The sequence below is a fragment of the Dendrobates tinctorius genome, unplaced genomic scaffold (genome assembly GCF_039654945.1).
Source record: "Dendrobates tinctorius isolate UK_male_01 unplaced genomic scaffold, ASM3965494v1 ptg000019l, whole genome shotgun sequence".
Taxonomy (NCBI): domain Eukaryota; kingdom Metazoa; phylum Chordata; class Amphibia; order Anura; family Dendrobatidae; genus Dendrobates; species Dendrobates tinctorius.
Genome location: NW_027361687.1, coordinates 31,679,358 through 31,695,823, shown reverse-complemented (window position 1 = coordinate 31,695,823; position 16,466 = coordinate 31,679,358). Strand labels below are relative to the sequence as shown.

General features: G+C 46.4%; 1 protein-coding gene across 1 annotated transcript in view; it reads left to right on the top strand.

Moving 5' to 3' along the window:
* The window catches only part of JTB (jumping translocation breakpoint), a 61,135-nt gene that overhangs the window by 25,771 nt on the left and 18,898 nt on the right, over window positions 1-16,466 (top strand). Inside the window, exons 2-4 of the mRNA XM_073566816.1 lie at window positions 6,088-6,137; window positions 6,218-6,303; window positions 6,403-6,482. Coding sequence (XP_073422917.1) covers window positions 6,088-6,137; window positions 6,218-6,303; window positions 6,403-6,482 — 216 coding nt within the window. The remainder of the gene's footprint in view (window positions 1-6,087; window positions 6,138-6,217; window positions 6,304-6,402; window positions 6,483-16,466) is intronic.

Genomic DNA, 16,466 nt, shown 5'->3' with positions numbered 1-16,466 from the left:
CCGTCCCCTCATCTTCTGGGTGTCACATTATATATCGTCCCCTCATCTCCTGGGTGTCACATTATATACCGTCCCCTCATCTCCTGGATATCACATTATATATCGTCTCCTCATCTCCTGGGAGTCACATTATATACCGTCCCCTCATCTCCTGGGTGTCACATTATATACCGTCCCCTCATCTCCTGGGAGTCACATTATATATCGTCCCCTCATCTCCTGGGAGTCACATTATATACTGTCCCCTCATCTCCTGGGTGTCACATTATATACCGTCCCCTCATCTCCTGGGTGTCACATTATATACCGTCCCCTCATCTCTTGGGTGGCACATTATACACCGTCTCCTCATCTCCTGGATATCACATTATATACCGTCCCCTCATCTCCTGGGTGTCACATTATATACCGTCCCCTCATCTCCTGGATATCACATTATATACCGTCCCCCTCCTCTCCTGGGAGTCACATTATATACCATCCCCTCATCTCCTGGGAGTCACATTATATACCATTCCCTCATCTCCTGGGAGTCACATTATATACCGTCCCCCTCATCTCCTGGGAGTCTCATTATATACCGTCCCCTCATCTCCTGGGTGTCACATTATATACCGTCCCCTCATCTCCTGGGAGTCACATTATATATCGTCCCCTCATCTCCTGGGAGTCACATTATATACCGTCCCCTCATCTCCTAGGTGTCACATTATATACCGTCCCCTCATCTCCTAGGTGTCACATTATATACCGTCCCCTCATCTCCTGGGTGTCACATTATATACCGTCCCCTCATCTCCTAGGTGTCACATTATATACCGTCCCCTCATCTCCTGGGTGTCACATTATATACCGTCCCCTCATCTCCTGGGAGTCACATTATATACCGTCCCCTCATCTCCTGGGAGTCACATTATATACCGTCCCCTCATCTCCTGGGAGTCACATTATATACCGTCCCCTCATCTCCTGGGAGTCACATTATATACCGTCCCCTCATCTCCTGGGTGCCACATTATATACCGTCCCCTCATCTCCTGGGTGTCACATTATATACCGTCCCCTCATCTCCTGGGTGTCACATTATATACCGTCCCCTCATCTCCTGGGTGTCACATTATATACCGTCCCCTCATCTCCTGGATGTCACATTATACACCGTCCCCTCATCTCCTGGGTGTCTCATTATATACCGTCCCCTCATCTCTTGGGTGGCACATTATATATCGTCCCCTCATCTCCTGGGTGTCACATTATATACCGTCCCCTCATCTCCTGGGTGTCACATTATATACCGTCCCCCTCATCTTCTGGGTGTCACATTATATACCGTCCCCTCTTCTCCTGGGTCTCACATTATATACAGTCCCCTCATCTCCTTATATACCGTCCCCTCATCTCCTGGGTGTCACATTATATACTGTCCCCTCATCTCCTGGATGTCACATTATATACCGTCCCCTCATCTCCTGGGAGTCACATTATATACCGTCCCCCTCCTCTCCTGGGAGTCACATTATATACCATCCCCTCATCTCCTGGGAGTCACATTATATACCGTCCCCTCATCTCCTGGGTGTCACATTATATACCGTCCCCTCATCTCCTGGATATCACATTATATACCGTCCCCTGGGAGTCACATTATATACTGTCCCCTCATCTCCTGGGTGTCACATTATATACAGTCCCCTCATCTCCTGGGTGTCACGTGATATACCGTCCTCTCATCTCCAGGGTGTCACATTATATACCGTCCCCCGCGTGTCCTGGGTGTCACATTATATACCGTCCCCCGCGTGTCCTGGGTGTCACATTATCTACCGTCCCCTCATCTCCTGGGTGCCACATTATATACCGTCCCCTCATCTCCTGGGTGTCACATTATATATCGTCCCCTCATCTCCTGGATATCACATTATATACTGTCCCCTCATCTCCTGGGTGTCACATTATATATCGTCCCCTCATCTCCTGGATATCACATTATATACTGTCCCCTCATCTCCTGGGTGTCACATTATACACCGTCCCCTCATCTCCTGGGTGTCACATTATATACTGTCCCCTCATCTCCTGGGTGTCACATTATAGACCGTCCCCTCATCTTCTGGGTGTCACATTATACACCGTCCCCTCATCTCCTGGATATCACATTATACACCGTCCCCTCATCTCCTGGGAGTCACATTATATACCGTCCCCTCATCTCCTGGGTGTCACATTATATACCGTCCCCTCATCTCCTGGGTGTCACATTATATACCGTCCCCTCATCTCCTGGGTGTCACATTATATACCGTCCCCCTCATCTCCTGGGTGTCACATTATATACGTCCCCTCATCTCCTGGGTATCACATTATACACCGTCCCCTCATCTCCTGGGTATCACATTATACACCGTCCCCTCATCTCCTGGGTGTCACATTATAGACCGTCCCCTCATCTCCTGGGTGTCACATTATATACTGTCCCCTCATCTCCTGGGTGTCACATTATATACTGTCCCCTCATCTCCTGGATATCACATTATACACCGTCCCCTCATCTCCTGGGTATCACATTATATACCATCCCCTCATCTCCTGGGTGTCACATTATATACCATCCCCTCATCTCCTGGGTGTCACATTATATACCATCCCCTCATCTCCTGGGTGTCACATTATATACCGTCCCCTCATCTACTGGATATCACATTATACACCGTCCCCTCATCTCCTGGGTATCACATTATAGACCGTCCCCTCATCTCCTGGGTGTCACATTATATACCGTCCCCTCATCTCCTGGGTGTCACATATACCGTCCCCTCATCTCCTGGGAGTCACATTATATATCGTCTCCTCATCTCCTGGGTGTCACATTATATACCGTCCCCTCATCTCCTGGATGTCACATTATACACCGTCCCCTCATCTCCTGGGTATCACATTATAGACCGTCCCCTCATCTCCTGGGTGTCACATTATACATCGTCCCCTCATCTCCTGGATATCACATTATATACCGTCCCCTCATCTCCTGGGAGTCACATTATATACCGTCCCCTCATCTCCTGGGAGTCACATTATATACCGTCCCCTCATCTCCTAGGTGTCACATTATACACCGTCCCCTCATCTCCTGGGTGTCACATTATATACTGTCCCCTCATCTCCTGGGTGTCACATTATATACCGTCCCCTCATCTCCTGGATATCACATTATATATCGTCTCCTCATCTCCTGGGAGTCACATTATATACCGTCCCCTCATGAGTAAGTGTCACATTATAGACCGTCCCCTCATCTCCTGGGAGTCACATTATATATCGTCCCCTCATCTCCTGGGAGTCACATTATATACTGTCCCCTCATCTCCTGGGTGTCACATTATAGACCGTCCCCTCACCTCCTGGGTGTCACATTATAGACCGTCCCCTCATCTCCTGGGTGTCACATTATAGACCGTCCCCTCATCTTCTGGGTGTCACATTATATATCGTCCCCTCATCTCCTGGGTGTCACATTATATACCGTCCCCTCATCTCCTGGATATCACATTATATATCGTCCCCTCATCTCCTGGATATCACATTATATATCGTCTCCTCATCTCCTGGGAGTCACATTATATACCGTCCCCTCATCTCCTGGGTGTCACATTATATACCGTCCCCTCATCTCCTGGGAGTCACATTATATATCGTCCCCTCATCTCCTGGGAGTCACATTATATACTGTCCCCTCATCTCCTGGGTGTCACATATACCGTCCCCTCATCTCTTGGGTGGCACATTATACACCGTCTCCTCATCTCCTGGATATCACATTATATACCGTCCCCTCATCTCCTGGGTGTCACATTATATACCGTCCCCTCATCTCCTGGATATCACATTATATACCGTCCCCCTCCTCTCCTGGGAGTCACATTATATACCATCCCCTCATCTCCTGGGAGTCACATTATATACCATTCCCTCATCTCCTGGGAGTCACATTATATACCGTCCCCCTCATCTCCTGGGAGTCTCATTATATACCGTCCCCTCATCTCCTGGGTGTCACATTATATACCGTCCCCTCATCTCCTGGGAGTCACATTATATATCGTCCCCTCATCTCCTGGGAGTCACATTATATACCGTCCCCTCATCTCCTAGGTGTCACATTATATACCGTCCCCTCATCTCCTAGGTGTCACATTATATACCGTCCCCTCATCTCCTGGGTGTCACATTATATACCGTCCCCTCATCTCCTAGGTGTCACATTATATACCGTCCCCTCATCTCCTGGGTGTCACATTATATACCGTCCCCTCATCTCCTGGGAGTCACATTATATACAGTCCCCTCATCTCCTGGGAGTCACATTATATACCGTCCCCTCATCTCCTGGGAGTCACATTATATACCGTCCCCTCATCTCCTGGGTGCCACATTATATACCGTCCCCTCATCTCCTGGGTGTCACATTATATACCGTCCCCTCATCTCCTGGGTGTCACATTATATACCGTCCCCTCATCTCCTGGGTGTCACATTATATACCGTCCCCTCATCTCCTGGATGTCACATTATACACCGTCCCCTCATCTCCTGGGTGTCTCATTATATACCGTCCCCTCATCTCTTGGGTGGCACATTATATATCGTCCCCTCATCTCCTGGGTGTCACATTATATACCGTCCCCTCATCTCCTGGGTGTCACATTATATACCGTCCCCCTCATCTTCTGGGTGTCACATTATATACCGTCCCCTCTTCTCCTGGGTCTCACATTATATACAGTCCCCTCATCTCCTTATATACCGTCCCCTCATCTCCTGGGTGTCACATTATATACTGTCCCCTCATCTCCTGGATGTCACATTATATACCGTCCCCTCATCTCCTGGGAGTCACATTATATACCGTCCCCCTCCTCTCCTGGGAGTCACATTATATACCATCCCCTCATCTCCTGGGAGTCACATTATATACCGTCCCCTCATCTCCTGGGTGTCACATTATATACCGTCCCCTCATCTCCTGGATATCACATTATATACCGTCCCCTGGGAGTCACATTATATACTGTCCCCTCATCTCCTGGGTGTCACATTATATACAGTCCCCTCATCTCCTGGGTGTCACGTGATATACCGTCCTCTCATCTCCAGGGTGTCACATTATATACCGTCCCCCGCGTGTCCTGGGTGTCACATTATATACCGTCCCCCGCGTGTCCTGGGTGTCACATTATCTACCGTCCCCTCATCTCCTGGGTGCCACATTATATACCGTCCCCTCATCTCCTGGGTGTCACATTATATACTGTCCCCTCATCTCCTGGGTGTCACATTATTTACCGTCCCCTCACCTCCTGGGTGTCACATTTTATACAGTCCCTCCATCCCCTGGGTGTCACATTATATACCCCTCATATATCATGTGACACCCAGGAGATGATTGGGACTGTACAGAGCGTGACACCCAGGAGATGAGGGGGACCATATAGATCATGACACCTAGGAGATGAGGGGGATTGTATATACCTCCCCCTCATGATCTGGGTGTCACGTGATATACCGTCACCCTCATATCCTGGGTGTCACGTGATATACCGTCCCCCTCATCTCCTTGGTGTCACGTGATATACCGTCCCCCTCATTTCCTGGGTGTCATGTGATATACCGTCCCCTCATCTCCTGGGTTTCACGTAATATACCATTCCCTGCATCTCCTGGATGTCACGTGATATACCGTCCCCATCAACTCCTGGGTGTCATGTGATATACCGTCCCCTGCATCTCCTGGGTTTCACGTAATATACCATTCCCTGCATCTCCTGGATGTCACGTGATATACCGTCCCCCTCATTTCCTGGGTGTCATGTGATATACCGTCCCCTGCATCTCCTGGGTTTCACGTAATATACCATTCCCTGCATCTCCTGGATGTCACGTGATATACCGTCCCCTGCATATCCTGGGTGTCGCATAATATACCATCCCCCCTCATCTCCTGGGTGTCACGTGATATACCGTAGTCCTCCTTTCTTGCGTGTCACGTTATATACAGTCCCATTCTCTCAGTTGTCCGTGTTTTCCTTGTAGTTTGGTGCTGTCGTTTCCGGCGCAGGAGGAACAGTCTCCGCTGCAGCGTGGTACGTGTGACCTTTGACCTACACATGTTGTGTTTTGTGCCTGCCATGCTGTCATGTGACCCTCATGTCTTTTGTTGCAGACCCTCCAGCTGTGAGCACCCTCTGCTGGCAGACAGAAGAGTATACAATATTCCGGGAGTGCTACAGCTGTAATCAGTTTGAGGCGGTGAGTCCCTCCCTCTCTTAGTCACGTCCAAGTCTACGGAGCTCATACTCCTCGCTAGCGCTATATAATGATAACCGCTATCTTGTTTTCCCCTTATAGAAGACCCTCGGTCAGTGCAGCATCACTGGGTTCATCGAGCAGGTCTCCTGCACCACCTCCGAAAAGTCAGAGTATAAGAGGTGAGTGGTCATCCGGGTCACGGGAACTCTGGGTGCTTTCTCCCTGTGTAACTGCCTCTGACCCTTCCCCACAGCTGTCGCTCTGCCCCCATGGAGAAGCGGGTGTTCTGGCAGTTTGTGGGGGTCATGTTGGTGGGGACCATTGCACTTTCCCTCCTGGTGATTTCACGGCAGAGGATACTGGATCGGCGAGCACTGGAAAAAGTGCGCAAACAGATTGAGTCCATCTAATCAGAGGCGGGTCTAAAACTGCGGGGTCACAGTGGACCCGCCCCTGCGGAATGCAAGAGCCATCTGCCTTTTTAGCCTGGATCCTCCCATTTGTCCGGCGTCATCCAGCTCTCTCTACATTGTCGTATGTGTGCAATATGGTGGATGGAAATGGAAATTTACCCTCATCGAATCTTTGTGTGATGGCGGCTCCCAGCCAATCAGAGACAAGGAAACCCTGGTGAAAATTTCACAAGTGCTCCACCCGCATGGGGCGAGGTACCAATGGCGGACTTACTGACTGGACTGTATTTATTACACATCTTGTTGTGGTTTTCTTTTTGGACAATAAAGTTATGACAGATTGAATGTCTGTCCAATGTGAGCTCTCCATTATCTAACACCACCAATAGAATGTTGAGTGCAGCTCTGAGTATAATACAAGATGTAACTCAGGAATAGTGCAAGATAAGCAATGTAATGTATGTACACAGTGACTGCACCAGCAGAATAGTGAGTGCAGCTCTGGGGTATAATACAGGATGTAACTCAGGATCAGTAATGTAATGTATGTACACAGTGACTGCACCAGCAGAATAGTGAGTGCAGCTCTGGGGTGTAATACAGGATGTAACTCAGGATCAGTAATGTAATGTATGTACACAGTGACTGCACCAGCAGAATAGTGAGTGCAGCTCTGGGGTATAATACAGGATGTAACTCAGGATCAGTAATGTAATGTATGTACACAGTGACTGCACCAGCAGAATAGTGAGTGCAGCTCTGGGGTGTAATACAGGATGTAACTCAGGATCAGTAATGTAATGTATGTACACAGTGACTGCACCAGCAGAATAGTGAGTGCAGCTCTGGGGTATAATACAGGATGTAACTCAGGATCAGTAATGTAATGTATGTACACAGTGACTGCACCAGCGGAATAGTGAGTGCAACTCTGGATTATAATACAGGATGTAACTCAGGATCAGTAATGTAATGTATGTACACAGTGACTGCATCAGCAGAATAGTGAGTGCAGCTCTGGGGTATAATACAGGATGTAACTCAGGATCAGTACAGAATCAGTAATGTATGTACACAGTGACTGCACCAGCAGAATAGTGAGTGCATCTCTGGAGTATAATACAGGATGTAACTCAGGATCAGTAATGTATTTACACAGTGACTGCACCAGCAGAATAGTGAGTGCAGCTCTGGGGTATAATGCAGGATGTAGCTCAGGATCAGTAATGTAATTTATGTACACAGTGACTGCACCAGCAGAACAGTGAGTGCAGCTCTGGAGTATACAGGATGTAATTCAGGATGAGTACAGGACAAGTTATGTAACTTGTCATAAAGAAAAATTAAAATCCATAAGACATCTCCGGAGAGGGGACCAATCACCCTGGCATGGATTTATGGGACTAATTATAGCTGGGAAAAGAGAGAAAGAACTAGCACTTCAACCTCCATTGAAGTATGATTCCACATTGAACATATGGGATTAATTATAACTGGGAAAGTGAGAAAGACCTAACGTTCAACCTCTACTGAATGGGCCTCCTGCAGTGACAAGGTAATTACACAGGAATCTCCTATGAGAACCATTCACTAAGACTGAGATCCTTTTACAAAGAGGTGAGAAAGCACCCAAGGATAGAGCTTCCTTTGATCAAAGCACGGTACTGAGATGTCGGGGAGCCAGTGGTTAATCATGAATTGGGGATTGCATTGATCCAGTATTTATGTGAGATATATTTTCAACGTTGTAACATAACACATTCATTTCCATCACCGTAAGGCCCTTCTAACCCCTCCAAGTTAATTTCGGACCTATGGATGATGGTATCCATGTCATGTTTCATCTCTATAGAAAGGTAATATCTCAATAGGAAGCATGACAACAATATCTACCACCTGGGACTGCCATAGGACAAGATATCTAGAAATTTAGGGATCGCATAAAGATCTCAAAGACCTAGTACATCCCACAACCAGCCCCCATATGAGCTCACCAATGAGAGGTATATGGGCGTATCCTTGATCTAATAAGCAGTTTTGGTGTCTGTCATCGTTCATTCCGGAAGACTTAGTTCGATGTTCCACTTTATTGATCAGAGCGCTTCCCTTCAAAAAGATGAGAGCCATTCCTACAACATCAGATTTGGTAATTGTCTTTTATTATTCCTTTTTATTTTATGTAATTGTATATACCATATCGTTTTGTTCCACTTTTGTATCTTTATATATTTCATATAAGCACTATCTACCTTTCTAGATTAAACATATTACATTAACAGCTCTGTTCCTCTTGCATTGTAAACCGCACCCTGAAGCCATACGCTATATATATACACCTCTGGCAAAAATTAAGAGACCACTGCAAAATTTTCAGTTTGTCTGATTTTTTTATTTATTGGTATGTTTTTGAGTAAAATGTAACATGATCTTTTATTCTATAAACTACTGACAACATGTATCCAAATTTCTAAGCACAAAATTTTGTATTTTTTGTGAAAATGAGAAATGGTCAAAATAACAAGAAAAAGCAGTGCTTTCAGACCTCAAATAATGCTAAGAAAACAAGTTCATACTCATTTAGAAACAACAGTATTAATGTCACGAAGTGACTTGCCCAGTGTGACACGACCCAACGATCGGTCGGTCACCAGACAACAAGACAAACAAGGGGACACCGGGGAAACAATTACAGCGGTGGGTCCTGCAATGGGGAAATGGACTCCTGCAGTCTCCCAAGGAAGTGCTCTGAACTCTCCTGACGTTCCCTATACAGGTTCTTTCAATCTGTCGCCGAACAGGATACCTGGGTCCCTCACTTGCCCTGCACCTATCCCTGAGGGCAGTCTCACACGTCCAGATAATTCCGGTACCGGAGCTATCCGTGTCCATGAGGACACGTGGTACCTCCGTGTGGCAACCGTGTGCCGCATCAGACCCACACGGACAGCGCTGGGAAGCACGGAGGACTGTGTGAAAAGTTGCAGCACGTGTTGTGGGCCGTGTGTCCGTGTTAAAACGGACATGTCTCTGTGTTTTGCACACGGTCCGTGAAAACTTGCTGACATCTGCATAGACCCATTCATTTGAGAAAACTGTCACTACACGTACCGGAGACACTGATGTGTGAAAGAGGCCTTACTAGGGAACTGGTAAGTGCGGACACTGGTCCCACCGCTGTACTAAAAACACCAAGGAAAATAACAGACGGAAAAACAAACAACACTTAGCTTGCTCTGCAGTCATGTACCGGACTGCAAAGTAAAGCAACCGAACACAGCTTCCAGCAGAATCACCACTGCTCCAGATAAGCTGCAAACACCACTGCTCAAGATAGCTCCTCTCTGCAGCACGGTTGATCTCCAAAAGGCAGTGTATCACCAACAGTGAGCTGCAGCACCAGGTGGACTTATAAAGGGAAGTGGAAGTGGCACCCACCTGCATAGATAATTAATCACAATGCAGTAACACCAGCGGCCACCGGGGGGAAAAACCCACCAGCAGAATAACTAAGGTTGTAGTAACACCAGCGGACACCGGGGGTAAAAACTAACATTAACCCCCGATGGCCAGAAAGGAAAAAAGTTTAAATGTGAGCAGCCCAAAACTGACACAGATCCAAAAGTGGATCGTGACAATGTTTTAACTCAGGAAGAGTTCAGAAATCAATATTTTGTGGAATTACCATGATTTTTAATCACAACTTTCTTTCGTCTTGGCATGCTTTCCGCCAGTCTTTCACACTGCTTTTGGGTGACCTTATGCCACTCCTGGTACAAAAATGCAAGTAGTTCTTTGATGGCTTGTGACTATCCAGCTTCCTCTTCATTACATTCCAGAGGTTTTCAGTAGGGTTCAGGTCTAGAGATTGGGCTGGCCATGACAGGGATTTGATGTGGTGGTCCTTGACCTAGCTGTGTGGCATGGCGCATTGTCCTGCTCGAAAAAACAATCCTCAGAGTTGGGGAACATTGCCTGAGCAGAAGGAATCAACTGTTTTTCCAGGATAACCTTGTATGCGGCTTGATTCATACGTCCTTCGTAAAGATTAATCTGCCTAATTCCAGCCTTGCTGAAGCATCCCCAGATCATCACCAATCCTCCACCAAATTTCACAGTGGGTGCAAGACACTGTGCCTTGTACGCCTCTCCAGGTCGCCGTCTAACCATTAGAAGACTCGGTGTTGGGCAAAGATGAAAATTAGAGTCATCAGAGAAGATTACCTTACTCCAGTCCTCTATGGTCCAATCCTTATGGTCTTTGGCAAACTTCAGCCTGGCTCTCCTTTGCTTCTCATTGATGAAAGGCTTTTTTCTACCTTTGCATGACTTGAGCCCTGCCTCTAGGAGCCTGTTACGAACTGTTCTTGCTGTGCACTTCACCCCAGCTGCCATTTGCCATTCCTTTTGTAGGTCTGTTGATGTCATCCTGCAGTTGCTGAGTGACATTCGAATAAAATGACGGTCATCCCGGTCAGTGGAGAGTCGCTTTCACCCTTTGCCGGTCTGTAGCTTTGTTGTCCCCAATGTCTGCTGCTTGACCTTGTTGTAATGGACTGCTGACATAGAAATTTTAAGGATGGAGGCAACATGACACTCACTGTATCCCTCTGCTAGTAAAGCCATAATTGAGCCCTTCTTTTCCTCACTCAACACTTTTCTTTTCAACTTCTTTGGCATGGTTAAAAGTTATTTTTTCATTCCTATTACTTTTGGGATATTACTAGCACTTGCTTTGCCATCCAGCTTGTCCTATTGCAAGAGGATTGTGAACACCACAGCAGGGTTTTTTATACTTTACTTCGTTAAATAAGATTTGGTTCAGGTGATCACCTAATCGGAAGCACATTAAGTAGAATGAGGTGTACTCTGGTTGGAATTCAACCGACTCTGGAATGGAATGGCTGTCAGACATGTACAGAAGCTGATTTTTATAAAACTGGTCTTTTAGTTTTTGCATTCTTGTTTTTGTTTCAGAGAATATGAAAACTTTTTCTCCACTCATGGTTAGTGTTTGGGTGAAGCCATTTATTGTCAAACTACTGTGTTTTCTCTTTTTAAATCATAATGACAACCAAAAACATCCAAATGACCCTGATCAAAAGTTTGCATACCCTGGTGTTTTTGGCCTGGATAACATGAACAGAAGTTGACACAAATGGGTTTGAATGGCTACTAAAGGCAACATCCTCACATGTGACCTGTTTGCTTGTAATCAGTGTGTGTTCATAAAAGCTGAGTGAGTTTCTGGGATCAAGACAGACTCTTGCATCTTTCATCCAGCCACTGACGTTTCTGGATTGAGTTATGGGGAAAGCAAAAGAATTGTCAACGGATCTACGGAAAAAGGTAGTTGAACTGTATAAAACAGGAAAGGGATACAAAAAGATATCCAAGGAATTGAAAATGCCAGTCAGCAGCGTTCAAACTGTGATTAGCAAAGGGGGTCCCTCTTATCACGTTTCTGTTAATGTTGGTCCTTTTATTGTTATGTATGCCTAGTTGACCACATGGATGTTATATCTATCAGGGTGTTACATCTATTTATGTCTGTTATATGGTTTCTCAATTGCACCAAATTGTTTTAAATAATCCTTTTCTGTATTACAAAAATGTTGTTTTTTTTTTTACCCATTAGTAGGTCTGGTTTGACCACGTTGCTGCACTTGCCACTTTATATATTTTGATAGTTTTTTTTATAATAAAAAGGTTTCTTTGATTCCACTGTGCACTACTATCATTACATTATTTTGAGCATTTTTCTCTTTTTAGACAAATCCCTTTTTGACCCTGTCTTATCATCAGACTATGAGAAATAAGATTCTCTGGTCTGATGAGACGAAGATAGAATTTTTGGTGAAAATTCTAAGTGGTATGTGTGGAGAAAACCAGGCACTTCTTGTCACGTGCCCAATACAATCCCAACAGTGAAACATGGTGGTGGCAGCATCATGCTGCAGGGAAGACTGGTTGCAATTGAAGGAGACATGAATGCAGCCAAGTACAGAGAGATCCTGGATGAAAACCTCTTCCAGAGTGCTCTGGACCTCAGACTTGGCCGAAGGATCACCTTCCAACAAGACAATGGCCCTAAGCACACAGCTAAAATAACAAAGGAGTGGCTTCATAGCAACTCTGTGACCATTCTTGACTGGCCCGGCCAGGGCCCTGACCTAAACCCAATTGAGCATCTCTGGAGAGACCTGAAAATGGCTGTCCACCAATGTACACCATCCAGCCTGACGGAACTGGACAGGATCTACAAGGAAGAATGGCAGAGGATCCCCAAATCCAGGTGTGAAAAACTTGTTGCAGCATTCCCAAGAAGACTCATGGCTGTACTAGCTCAAAAGGGTGCTTTTACTCAATACTGAGCAAAGGGTCTGAATACTTATGACCATGTGATATTTCAGTTTTTCTTTTTGAATACATTTGCAAAAATTTCTATATTTGTTTTTTTTCAGTCAAGATGGGGTGCAGAGTGTTCATTAATTAGAAAAAATGAACTTTTTTGACTTTACCAAATGGCTGCAATGAAACTAAGAGTGAAAAATTTAAAGGGGTCTGAATACCTTATTTTTCGGACTATAAGACGCACTTTTCCCCAAAAAAATTTCGGAGGAAAATGGGGGGTGCATCTTAAAGTCCGAACGCAGGCTTACTGGGGGGGTTGCGGCAGTGGTGTAGCAGCGGAACCGGCGGCTGTAGAGGTGTGGCGATGTTGATGTTCGGTGTTGGCAGTGGGCGGTGCGGCGTGCATCTGAGCAGGGTCCCTTCCTCAGGATTGAGGTCTCAATGGGTCTGAACGTAGAGCGTGAGTTTTCAGAGCAGCAAGCTGAGTGAACCGATAACAACAGGCTCACAGAGACTCCAGAATGAGCAATGTACCCCACTAAACAGTGAGTCCAGTAATGTCTTCCTTTAAACCCCATCCTGAGCATTTTCCTGTCAAGGTAAAGAATTCAGATATGGACGCTTTTGAGGGCGTTTCATAAGACCTGCAGACAGTACCAGTTGCCTGGTGACCAGTGGGCGCGATATTTAATCTCAAGGCTACAAGGCAAAGCTCTGAAGGTGTTCGCTGCTCTCCCTCGCGAACATGATGGGAACTATCAGGCCATCATACAGGATCTGATAAGAAAATAGAAGCTGAATCTTGAAGTGTACTGAAAAAAGTTCGGGACCCTTTAACATGGACCTAATAACAGCAATGGAGATGTGGTGGAGAGGCTCAGAACCAACTTATAGCAGTTGGTCCAAGTACTATTGGTTTTCATCTTCGAGGGATTGAAGGACCTAATGGTGACGGTTACAATTTCCTCTCTGCCCTGTGTAGGTGCAACAGTTTGTGATGGACTGAACAAAAAGAGGCCTCACAGACTGCTGATACTTATGAGGCTAACCATACACCTGAGGTGTGGAAGTCAGACTTCACCAGCTGAAAAGAGGGTAGGTTGACACTCAATACCCCTGCCAGCTGTTTCTCTGTGGGTTTTGCCCCATCATAAAGCACCCAGCATGTATCTAACTGGCCACAGCAGCCTCACCTGCCCGTAATTGTATGGCTCGTTGTGAGTTTGCCAAAAGACATGTGGGGGACTCCCCAAATGTATGGAGGAAGGTAGTATGGTAAGATGGGACCAAAACTGAACTTTTTGGCCAACATGGTAAACGCTAAGTCTGGTGCCAAACCAACACAGCTCATCACCCCAAGAACACAATCCCCACAGTGAAACATGGTGGTGGCAGCATCATGCTGTGGGGATGTTTTATGGCAGCAGTAACAGGAAAAATGGTCTGAATCGAGGGGAAGATGGATGGAGCAAAGTAGAGGGATATTCTTGAGCAAAACCAATTTGTCACTGATTTGAAACTGGGACTGAGTTTCACCATCCTACAAGATAATGACCCAAAGCATACTGCTAAAGCAACACTCGAGTGGTTTAAGGGGAAACGTGTAAACGTTTTAAAGTGGCCTAGTCAAAGTCCAGGCCTTAATCCAATTGAGAATCTGTGATCAGACTTGAAGATTGCTGTTCACCAAAGGAAAGCATTTAACCTGAAGGAGCTGGAGCAGTTTTGCCTTGAGGGCAAAAATCCCAGAAGAAAGATGTGGAAAGCTCGTAGAAACTTATCCAAAGCAGCTGTAATTGCCGCAAAAGGAGGCATGTTCTTTACATGAACTTATGCAAACCCTTAAACAGTACAATTCCAGGTTGTGAGGTAGCAAAACATCAGAAATGCCAAGGGGGTTAACACTTTCACAAGCGACTGTGTACACTGCGGCTGCACTAGTAGAATAGTGAGTGCAGCTCTGGGGGTATAATACAGAATGTAACTAAGGATAAGTAATGTAATATATTTACACAGTGACTCCACCAGCAGAACAGTGAGTGCAGTTCTGCTCAGCTGTTGCTCTCTCTGGTGATTGTGGGTGTGTTCAATGCCAATCCTGCTGTGTGCTCCTGAGAGACAACACCTGCAGGAGCAGGAAAAACGAGCAACCTGCCTGCACATTAGAGGGATTGGGGGGGGGGGGGGGGGATGAGACGCTCAACCAGGAGTTACAGCAATGTGGCTCCTACTCCCCCTGGGTCTGCAGAGACTCAGAAAAACCGCAAGGATTCAAACACGGAGAAGCCTGCAAGTGTGCATGATGGCTGTCCTTCCGGAGTAAAGCTGAGTGTTCACGGAGGTGAGGCCAATCTCACTGAGGAAGGTTGGGGGCTACAGAGACCCCGGAAGTCTGTGTTCACCTATGGCGCCCGGGTCATGAGCCACTTCCGTCAGTATGAAGAAGCGAGCAAGACCATCAGGAAGCTCCAGGAGGAGCTGCACTGCACAAGCGTCAAAGCTTCAGGCACCTCCAAACCGAGGAAGACGCAACTCCAGGCGGAGGTAAGGAAGCTTAAACATGAACTTAATGAGCTGGAAGTCATAAAAGCTTTCATCAGAGGGAAGAGTGGTCCCTTCAAGGAAAAACTAATGAATGAGGACAGATTTAGAGAAATGGCTGATAATAGAGAGCAAAGGCAGATGGGACTGCAGCCTGAGAGCCAAGTGGATGATGATGAAGAGGATGGTGACCAGCAGAAAGCCCTACCTAGCAACCTGCAAAATCACCTGCAAGCCATGTGCAGCGAGCACCCTGCAGAACAGGCGACACTAACCCCATTCCAACGTTGGGCATATTAGTACACCCATGTCGGACACCCTCCCCCCTTTGATGTTGGCTTCGGCGGTGAGCCCACATCTTTCCAGGACATGTCAGCTGTTTCGAACAGCTGACATCTGCCCGGAATAGCTGCAGGTGGAATCGTGATCCACCCATGGCTATTAATCCGTTAATGCCACTAAAATTCTGACAGCGACATTTAACACACGCTTCTGGCCATTGGGCTGGAAATCCACCCACCGTTGACCCTCGTCACGTGATCACGGTTCACGAGTGGGTTGTTATGACAACCAGTGGTCTGGAGACCTCTATGGTTGTCACTGCCAGATTGCTATGAGCACCACTTGGTGGTCGGCGCTCATAGTCAATAAATTACTACATACTTGTGTGTCCCTTGTCTTACACATGTTTATTATACTTGTCTATATTTCCCCTTTTCACATGCAAAGCGCCATGGAATGAATGGCGCTATATAAATGCATAATAAAAATAATAAAAAGAGGAAAAAAACGTGGGAATTGACACCTCTGTGTCATTTAACAGGGGCAAGGATTCCTCCTCTGTGGCAGAAGAAAGGA